The sequence below is a fragment of the Drosophila yakuba genome, chromosome 2R, assembly GCF_016746365.2.
Source record: "Drosophila yakuba strain Tai18E2 chromosome 2R, Prin_Dyak_Tai18E2_2.1, whole genome shotgun sequence".
In the NCBI taxonomy this organism is placed as follows: domain Eukaryota; kingdom Metazoa; phylum Arthropoda; class Insecta; order Diptera; family Drosophilidae; genus Drosophila; species Drosophila yakuba.
Window position 1 is genome coordinate 10970373 of NC_052528.2, and position 10704 is coordinate 10981076.

Genomic DNA, 10704 nt, shown 5'->3' on the forward strand with positions numbered 1-10704 from the left:
ATCCTCAGGAGTTTCGAAATCATCAAAAATTCAAACATCAAGCCATCAATTTATTCTACATTTCATGTACATAACTCGCTCCACTCTACAAGTATGTGCCATAAACTTTGACAGCCGAGCGTATTTTACACGAAGACACGAGACACGAAGCTAGTTTATGGCACCATTATGGCATGTCATCGGTTGGCTTTCCCAGTGCCGCAAGTTTCAGTTCGTTCGCAGCATTCGTGGAGTTCGGACGTGGGTGTGATTGACTCAGAGAGCGTGTGTGTTCCGCGCCGGTTTGTTTGCGGAGTTGGAGTTTCCATCATCCGTCAGCTCCCTTGCAGCAGCTTGCGCCGCACCATCATCTCCGCCGGAGGAGGGATGCACTCCGTTCGCGTTCGGGCAGATGAATTAATTGGGGAAAATTGTTAAATTCCAGCTCGTTGAAGCGGCCACAAATCCAATTAAGCATATACACCATTGGCGGAGAGTTTTGTGCATAATAGAGTAATTAAGTTTTCATTGAAAAGGGTTTTTGACACCACACCGCATCGCACACATCGCCGCACGCCGCACGCCACACGAACTTGGGGTAGGTTCACATTTTCCCGTAAAGACAGTAAATCGAGAGTGGCAAGAACAACAGGAGCATCGTTTTCGTCTTCGTTTCCGTTTCCGCTTTGCTAGCTGCCTAGCTGGCTTCTCATATAAGAGTGCATAAAACACAGATTTCGCCAGACCCAAATCGGATTATTAAGTCCCCGCCACAAAAGGATGTCTATTGTGGGAAGACTGGGCATGGCACAGCCTCCATCCCAACCCATTCCGCCTCCTAAAAACCGATTTCTGCATTTCCCCCCATTGACAATCTCTCTGCACAAGTCGCTGCATATCCGGGCCTCGAAACATTTGGAGCCCTTCTTTTGTGAGTGGATTTTTGGCCGCTCGCTTTGTTTGTTTGCTTCATTTGGCGCAGATATGGGCAGCGTCAGCAGCTGTGGGATTGCATAATGTCCAGCTTCCTCTCCAGAAAGTAGCCCAAAGCGATTGGGGATTGGGAAGTGGGTCTGCCTCTGCCCCCTGGAAACAACGAGATCTTAGATCTAATAGAAATTCTTTATTATTAATTTGGGGACAAGTTCTTAGGAGGTTACCAAAGCTTTAGCAGAGCAACCTAATACGCGTTTATTAATTAAGGAGCAAATCACACAAAGCTATAATTGAATTTTATAGAATGCAGAAATGAAATGAAATATAACGAGGAAATATTTTTTATTTATTTAAAATTAATGAGTCCAACATATGCTCATTATAAATGGTTACAAATTGAAACAGAAATACATTTTCTGCATGGGTGTTACATAGTTTATACTGGTCTTCAGATTATTAATTAAAGTAAACAGCTTTAATAATTTTCATTTTCCGTGCTTCCCAAAAGAACTCTACTTTGTTCCCCAACAGAGTAAATCAAATGACTGAGGGCGAGAGACTTTAGTGATTCGAATCAAAACCGAACTGAATGCACCCACAATACGAACATGCCTCTCTCTCATTTACTAATAATACCCTTAAGTTGGGACCTGTATAATCAGCTTAATCCAGGCGGAGGGAGTGTTGTCAATCCCCGATCCCCACCGTCCAGTTCCGTGGGAACTGGACACATGTGTATACGTGGATAGGGACAGTGCTATGGACAGGCTATGCAAACGATTCGCAGGAATTTCGGAACGGAGGGGCGGACTGTGGTTGCCGGTTGACTGGTTGGCTGGTTGGCAAAGGAAGTTGGCTTCGGCATCAGCAAATGCCAGGCATTGATGTGTCCATCAAGTGTCTCTGCAGCGGGTTCAACGAACCCCCAAGAACTAGAACGTCCGATAATAATTGATTGGTGGGAAAGCAGGAAAAGGGCGCCGAACGGAGCCCACACACAATTCCAAGTAGGAGTATGAGTATCTGAAGTATCCAGAGTATCCAGAGTATCCGGAGTATCTTCGACTTGACGGGCGACACGAATCGGAAATTGGCGCTCTCTGCAGAACGCATTCGGACGTGTGATGAGCCAATTTCACACATGGCAGAGGCGGCTGCAGAAGTACGTGAAATCCGCAAGAAAAAAAAAACAAACAGAGAGCGAGCCAAGTGCAATGCCCTGGACTTCAGTTGACGCTGCACTTTTGCCACCTTGTGGAGTCGCCAAAAATAAATGCCAAAAGCCATTCCGACTTCCCGCCATAAAAAGCGGCTTCCCCGCTTATTATGTTTGCTTTCCCCCATTCGAAAGGCCCATTTATTGTACAGAACTATATATGCAGACATGTAGCGGCGCCGCCATTCATCAGCAGATGAGACCTACACCCCCTATTATTATGCAGAGTTGCGGATGTGGAATCCGAATCTGAATCGAAATCCTGCTGCTGCACTGTTGTTCTCTCTATTAAAGTGCCACATTTAAATGCCGAGCCTCATAAATGTTTTTCTTCTCGCAATGCAGTCGGCGGAGCAGAGGCATCAAAATTGATTGCTTTCACATGGACACGAACTCGGTGAGTCCCCTCCCGCCGATGGAGGAGGCCATGGACAGGGTCAGCGAGAAGTCGCCCCCCGGAACACCCAATGGCATCGACATGCCCCCACCGCCAGATGAAAAGTGAGTTCAGATTACCCAAAGACCAAAAATAGACCGTAAATGAGTGCAAACTCGGTTGCTTTAAATATTTAACCAGCTCTTATATAGAACTAAGTTTACAATGCACGGCCAAAGACTGCCAGAAATCTATGTTCTTAAGTAAAATTTAAAACACTTACACTGCTTATAATCTTCTTAGGTAACTAGGTTATGTTAAATGTTACCACAGTTCAAGGAAAGAATATTAATAAATAAGCCAGATTTAAAATCAACATTGAAATGCATGTTTACGGATATTAGGATCGATTCTTCAAGGCTAAAGCCATTGTATTTCTACATATTAACATACTTTATTTAATTTTACATTTTTCATATGAAAATTTCTCTTTTCTCGGTTACATTTGAAAAGTCTTTTAAAACGGCTTCTCTCCAAAAAGTCTACCGCTCGTCCAATCAATCCCCCATTCCCAGCTAATCAACACAATTTAGTCAACAGATTCCCCAACACATTTGTTTATCAATATTTAAGTAAATTGTGTCACTTATGCATGGCAAACTCGAAGAACATGGAGACCAATTTCCCCGGAGGCCAATTTGCAGCTCTTGTCTAGCCGGCAATTGGCCTTGCCCATCTTCTCCGGTGCGATGCTCATCTGCCAGTTGGAAGCTCTAACTTGGGATGAGCGATATGGAAAACAGGAGACGACTTAGACACCCGGGCATTCGTACGCTGGCTTTAATCGATTTTAATGGCACCACGCGGCGTATGTGTAATATTTACATGAAATAGTGCCCGGGCACGTCAGGAATTGCCCCAAAGACTAATTAACAATGACGGAGAACGGCGAATGTCGACGCCTACACACCCTTTCACAAAAAGGAGGAGGAGGACGAGGAGGAGGTCGAGGTTATTTTTACGCGCCAATTTCCTAATTCACGTATCTTTGAAAGTCGTAAATTTTATTTTAATGCGACCTCGTTGCAAATCACACAAAAAGCCGGGACACATCCTTCCTGTAACCCGTACAGGCCCACAAATTCAACAGTTGATCGCGTGCGCCCAACTCACATAGTAACTTGGCCGTAAACATTCCGCCCCGGAATCCACCATTCTCCCACGTCCTTTGGCCATGTCCTTGTCCAATTTCTGGCACGAAGCTCGGTAAGCTTCAAGTAATTACTGGTATTTTTCCTTCTTTTCCCGGGGACTCAACCTTTTCGCCGCCTCGTTTTCATTTCATTTTCATTTGATTTCCAGTAACTTTTGGGCGCGTTGCCCGCACAATACCCACTTGGCTTATGGGCTCCAAGGAGCCGGAATAATCACCCAAAGTCCCAGGGTGTGTTTGTTGTCCTTACGGGAAAACAGAAGTGGGTATGGGACATCAGGTAGATGAGTGTGTAGGTGGTTTCCCACTAACCCGCTCTACCAGCAATTGCTGACCCAGTACTTCGCTGGGAAATTAGTGGAAGCCCCGCTTCCATAAATATTTGATTGATTCAGGCTGCTGCTGGCAGGTGTTTTGATTGATACTCCTATTTACTCATTTATTTATAGTCACGAAGTATTGTTGACAAACAGGTGTCCCACTAATTAGTTTCCGAGTGAAGTTAGTGTGTAGTTAGCAGACTATTTCCGTCATCTTACGTATATTTTAGTCTATTTCACTTTAAGATGGAAACCTTTTCCTTATCACAGTGCCACTTATTTCTCCCAACAGTTTCCAGTCAGCTGACGAACTGGTCTATCTTTTATCTTAACTTTATTTACCCCTAATCTCAAGAGATCAAGTAGACCATAGATTGCGCAATACAAGGTCGAGTCGGAAAGAAACCAAGCCATAAATAACGCTAATCAAAAAACGTAAGCTAAATAATTAACACACATCTTTGAATTCAAATTTCTGGGCCTGGTTTGTTTCCCTGCTGAAATGCTCGGTTGATGTCTCGGCGATGTTGATTCTTCAGTGGTTTACTTCCTTGCTGATCCACACAAAAGGTTCTGTCAACTGCTTCAAAGCTGGAGATCAGTTGATGTCTCCGCTAAACTATCGCCTATAATCGATCTAAAAGTCATGTATTTTTTTAGCTCCAGAAAGCTTCGAGCAGAAAATTGAAATAAATTTTCAGTTGCCTCTAGCTGATCGCCGCGATCTGATCGTCGTTACACTTCATTTGATAGTAAAATTGAGTGAATTTAATAGAGGATTTTCGTGCGGTTGTTTGTGTTAGTGCGGCTGTTAACAAAAGGAGCTATATAAACAAAAGCATAGAGAAATTTACCAAAAAACACTTTTTCATTTAAAGTGCTTTGTTTATGCTCAACTTGTGTGCTACTTTTCTACATTTTCGGGTGCCTTTTACACGATCGGCCACTTTCTTTGACTAAGAAGTACTTTTTCGCGTTGTTAGCCGAGAATCTAAATTTGCATCTATCAAATCCCAGCTTGATTAAATTCGTTGTGAACCTGCGGCCACTTGAATAGATAACGAACCGAATCCGTCACTGTTTTGGGATCGCCTTTCGGCTCCTTGTGATTGACAAATTAACGCATTCAGATCGATTAGCATCTGTATTCAAGCTGGAAAGGTTCTATTAGCGATTAGCGATTAGAGTTCCCATAGCCAAACTTTGGTGCTCAATTGTCTCTCGATTGTGGCATTTTACAGAACCGATACACAGAGAAGCCCAATTACGCGGAAAACGCATATATAAACGACCTTTAGTTGGGCCATCCCAGATATATTGTATATATACAACTAAAGTATATAAAGCCGATCCGTGACGCACCACGCAACGATTCTAGGTGAAGTGGGTGGCTGTCACAGGCGAGCGAAGCGAAAAACCCAACAAATTTCGGCCCAAATAGCAACACTTGGCTAAATGCGAGATTGCCACTTGGCCAAAATGCCGCGTGGAGGAACGACAACATCGTAAGTCCCAAAATCGAACCAAGAAAACCACCCCCCAGGGCCAGACTTTAGACCTAGTATAAGCAAATTGCGTGCTGTTCTCGAGTGTATTTATTTAATTTAAACAACTGCTGCTTGTGGAGGAAAAGTACTTCGATCGAGCACAGGGGGTACACATGTTAAGTGATAGTGTCAGGTTGTTGTGTAGCGCGAATTCGATTGTATCTGCAAGATACAATTTCAAACCTACATACGTATGTATGTCTGGATGTCTGGGGTTCGCTTCGGATTATTGGATCGTACCCGCACTCCCTTCAGAGATCGCTTCAATTAAACAAGCCGCGACATCGACGTCGTCTCTAAACAAATGCCAGGCATTGTACAGTAGCCCCCCGCCACTTCGAATCGCATCGGATCGCTTGGGATCAGACCAGTATATATGCCGCAGTATGCCGTACTCGTACTTCGTCATAATCAACCCGCAGGATACCCAGAAGTGTGTTGCAGTGTTCGAGTGATTTTCAGCCATGCGTGCGACAGCAAATGCTTTAATTTGCCTCGATCCGCAGACTTTTAATTGTGCATTCCGCGTCAGCTCGTTACTTGTTACATCTGATGGTTTCTTTAATTGAATTGTGCCCTGGCTTCCTGCTACCATTCCACTGCCACTAGGGTTTCCATGTTTTCATCCATCTAGCGGTAGCATTGCTCCACTTTAGGTACTACACAAGTAACTCAAGTTATAGGCATAATTAGCCTGGTTTTATAGAGGCCTTCGTTGAAGTTCTGGTTTCCCTATCATCTGATTAGTACACCTTTTTCTAGATCCACTCTCAGTTGGACATCCCGCTGTCATGGTCATCATAATCTCCATCACATGACCGAGATAAGCAGGTTCCTAACTCATCCCACTGTAGTTCCACGAGGAGAGTTCGCTTATCTGCAGATAAGAAATGTAAAAGGCTTAGACTTGGTTAAACACATTATATCTGTAAAATATAATATTATTTTAAACTTGATGCTCGCAGAAAGCAAATCAAATTTGCATATCTCAGATAGTAGCCAAAGCAATGGTTAATCTTAATCTTAACTGGTAATACATAGATTTTGAAGTTCTTGGTCATATATATTTAACATTTAAATCCCTAAAATGCAGACATCAGGCTATAAGGTTTTAGATTTAGGCTTATCCTACTATTTGCATTTAAAAAAATAAATGTAAATTGGAACTGTATGATAAGTCATAAATAATCATTAAATCAATCGTCGAGGCTTTCTCGGCTTATATTTGCACAAATCATGCAATAATTTGCATTTGTTAAATGACTGTAGGAACTGCCAGATTACGCTGCAAAGTTGATGCGCTTTCTCTGCTTACTCGCCTCCCATTTGCAGTGGGTGCCACCGCCGAGTCAATAGCCTTTCATCCACAATGACCCATTAGCCATGAGTAGCTGCACCTAGGCCAAAAACCCGGCTCAAAGAGTCTGGCTCAGAGTGAGGCTGAAACTGAGGTTCAGGTTCAGATTCGAATGCATGAAACAGGTGGCGGCCAAGAAACGGGTTTTCCATAAAACGAAAAGCTTTTAGCGAAAATTTCTCAGCGCAGCGAGCAAATGAAAAGTGAAAGAGATACAAATGTGCAGCTAAAGATACAGATACATTTACAGACACACCGCACACACTGCCGTGGGCTTGTTTTCCAACAATCTGCGGCAAGTGAAATGTGTGTTAAACCAAAACAGCCACTGCAGCTAAAGCTGCCCCCAACCCCACCCCCCTGCAATTTGTTGATAGCTAAATGCCTGCCCCAACCGCACTACCAATCCCAAGTCCATACCCATACCCATTCCCATTCCCAAACCCAAACCCAGACGCAGCTGCAGCACATCGACATCCACACTCACGTCCACGGCGGCGGAGGAGTGCAACTTGTGGCAGACACTCGTTCATTGACACCGCCATCGGGTGCACAGCAAGAAACGTGATCAATGATCGCCATTAATCTATTTTAAAGGCACATTTATTTAAAGGCATTTGCCAATGAACAAAACGAATTTCTCATCTTCGATTAAAACTATATCGATGCAATCAGAATATAAAAAATTATAACAATCATTGATCTTGATGGGTGAAATAATATTGATTAGCTATTTGAATGTAATCCCTTGAATTGGTTTTGTATAGTATCTGATCAGTAAAGATCTTATAAAAACATATGTAAATAGATATCCTTTTATACCTAGATCTCGAATTGACTAATCGCATCTTAGACAATTAAATTGTAAGCTTTTGCATCACACAATACCTATTAGATTTAGCTTAAATTATCGTATATATTTCATATAAATCCCTGTGGCGTCTCCGCATTTTTTCCCAGTGTTCCGATCTTTTGCCACACCGATCTCGCTCCGCCGTGTCCGATGCGGCATGTCCGTTGCAGTTGCACTTCGCGGCTAGTGTCGCATGTAAATGTAAATTGGAGCAGCATCGGCGGCACCCCATGGCATTATCTTCACATTGCAGTGATGCAAGTGTCGTGAAAGCGAGAGCGATGGCTGGTAATTCGATTCGCTTTTGCTTTCATTATCACAACAGGGGGCTCGCACTATTAATTTAAATAATCGCTTTGTTTACATTCGATACGTTGTTGCGCCAATGCATTTCGGAATCTCAAATGGAAGCCAAGGAGCTGCACTTGGCGATGATTAGGCGCTTGGTTGGCGGCCAGCAATGCGTCTAATTGCGCCGAGTGCACAATGTTTCTACTCCAGTTTGTCTGCAGGCCGTCAGCTTTCGAAAGATCAACAGATGGCTTCGGTTTGGCTGCCCATTGTGTTTTTCTGGGACTTCTCCCACTGCACTATGCTGATGGTGCTGATGAATCCGATGACGATGCTCCGTATCTCTGTACCATTCGGCTGGGTGAGATCATTGCGCCCAGCATCGACCATCGAAACTGTATGTCATACGATCGCACGACAAGTGATGAAATTAATACGACAGACAGGCCGCAATTGGGTGGAAACAATACACTCTTGACTCCATTACCCTTTCCCCAGCTGTCAAAATCATGCCAACAACTAAACTTTAATCCAAAACATCTACACGGGGAGCACATTCACACCAAAGAAACCGAAAATTCCCGGACAAGTGGAGCAATCTTTAATCCACGCATAAGGAAAAATTGGATATTTGCTAGGCAAATGAGATAATTGCGATTTCTCTTAAGCCCACAGTAATGCCACTTGATCCATCCATCCGTCTGTTGTCCATCAATTAGGCCGATTAGCAGCACATTCAACCCACAATTAGCGTAATCTCTTGAGAATCTCTGGCAGAATCTCCATAATTCCAAGGCAGCCCCGGAACCATCATAAATTGTGTTTAATGAGGGGAAGCCTACATACCCCACATTGTAGTTGGACTAGCACTGTTCTTAGAAATCAAAATCTATGGGTTGTCCCTAAAGTATAAGAGAGTACTGGTTAAGGTATCAAATACGATTACATCTAAGCATGAAACCCATTGACGGACCCTTTATAGATGAACTGAACCGCCTGTTCCTTCATCGACCCAACTTTATGAAGACTCGAATTAAAAAGTAATTGTTCAATGCTGCATCATGTGCTTTCATGGATTTCCCTGTGCTCCAATCTCGTTACAGGCGCTATGAGGAGGATCCAGACAACGCCTGGAACTGCTGCTCCTGGTGCGAGTACTTGCTGATCGTCATCCTGTCCACGATCCTGCTGGTGGGCGTTCTGGTGCTGACCCTCTTCTGGGTGATGTTCTACCGCGATGGCTTCGCCTGGTCGGAGAGTCCCAAGCAGCAGTTCAATCTGCATCCCATCCTGATGATCGCTGGCTTCATCACGCTATCCGGATTTTGTAAGACCCTCCCAATTGCTTAGCTGTACCCATCTTAATCTTATATGATATGCCCTCGCCCCATTAGCCATCTTGATCTACCGGCTGTGCCGCTGCGTGAAGCACATCTATGTGAAGCTGATCCACATGTTCTTCCACGCCGTGGCCATTCCGTGCATCGCCCTGGGTTTCATATCCGTCTTCGCTTCCCACGACGCGTTGCAAAAGGTCAACTTCTACAGCCTCCACTCGTGGCTGGGCTTCGTGACAATGGGCATGTTTGTGCTCCAGTTTGTGATCGGCTTCTTCAGGTGGGTCTCGGTGCCATCTCGATGTCCTAATCCGGCATATTAATCACTCTTTTTCGACAGCTTTCTGGTGATGCTGTGCTGTGAGAACAAGACCTACAGCTGCCGCTCGGCCATGGTGCCCATCCACGCCAGCTTGGGACTGGCCAACTTCTGGCTGGCCATTGCCTCATCCGTTACGGGACTGATCGAGAAGGAGCGCGAAACCGTCAACGAGGTGGGCGTGAGGTAAGAAAAGTTTGCTAATCCCCCTGGATAGATCATGGATAGCACAACTGTAGTTGAATGCAAAGCAATTACTTAAGTTCTGCATAGTATTAAGCATACTTTTAGCCAAAAGTGGTTAATGTTTTTAATATCTTTACAGCAGCGAGAACAAGCTGGTGGAGCACTACATCACCAGCGCCATCGGCGTCACCCTCGTTACCATCGGCATCATCGTGACCTTCGCGGTGCGGCGCTCCAATGCGCCCGCCTCGGCCAAGGTCTACGTCACGGAGCGCATTTAGACGGGCCGTCCGGCTCGTCGGAGACTCCGCCGCCGGATTTGGTCCACGGCCAGGAGGGGAAGCGAGTCGCAGCAGGTGTACCCGAGGATCCCGGACCTCGGCGACTTGGACTGGACTTGGGGAAACGGACCAGCGGTGTCCGTTCGCCAGGCTTAGCGCACAGAGACCACGCTTCTGCAACTCTATCCGAACCCTTTGTAACCTTTTATATGCCAAATTAAACCCACTTCATACACTTAGACTACTCCATATGGCTCTAATCAAAACCTTTGCCCACTTTCAATCTCTCAGTAGGTGTGTAGGATTAGGAATCTCAGCAGAAGAGCCGACCAAGCAAGCAAGCAAATCTAATCAAAATTGAAAAGTGTTCAGCCGAACTTACTGATGCATCCAGGCACTCGCAAGCTAGATTAGCCAGTTTTTTGGTACTATAGTAGAATTTTGATATATAAGCCCATGTAACTAGTGTATGATCGTACCACGTAACGCATTG

The 10704-nt window shown here is 44.6% G+C and overlaps 1 protein-coding gene across 5 annotated transcripts; it reads left to right on the forward strand.

The window, feature by feature from the left end:
- The first annotated feature begins 213 nt into the window (after nt 1-213).
- On the forward strand, nt 214-10455 carry LOC6530066 (plasma membrane ascorbate-dependent reductase CYBRD1). 5 transcript variants are annotated; one of them, XM_002090976.3, is made up of 6 exons: nt 214-577; nt 2477-2632; nt 9192-9415; nt 9483-9705; nt 9766-9930; nt 10070-10455. In XM_002090976.3, the coding sequence occupies exons 2-6, from the start codon at nt 2514-2516 to the stop codon at nt 10209-10211; spliced, it is 873 nt and encodes a 290-aa protein (XP_002091012.1). In that variant the 5' UTR covers nt 214-577; nt 2477-2513; the 3' UTR covers nt 10212-10455. The 5 variants fall into 5 exon arrangements, with proteins under 5 accessions (XP_002091012.1, XP_015052578.1, XP_039228583.1 ...); XM_015197092.2 differs by lacking the exons at nt 214-577; nt 2477-2632 and adding exons at nt 4740-4838; nt 5282-5545; XM_015197093.2 differs by lacking the exons at nt 214-577; nt 2477-2632 and adding exons at nt 8600-9017; nt 9071-9128.
- The last annotated feature ends 249 nt before the right edge of the window (nt 10456-10704 follow it).

Coding starts and splice junctions, on each gene's coding strand:
- LOC6530066 (XM_002090976.3), top strand. CDS start 2,514: ATGGACACGAACTCGGTGAGTCCCCTCCCGCCGATGGAGGAGGCCATG. Junction 9,416..9,482: donor CATCACGCTATCCGGATTTT/GTAAGACCCTCC, acceptor TCGCCCCATTAG/CCATCTTGATCTACCGGCTG. Junction 9,931..10,069: donor GTCAACGAGGTGGGCGTGAG/GTAAGAAAAGTT, acceptor ATATCTTTACAG/CAGCGAGAACAAGCTGGTGG.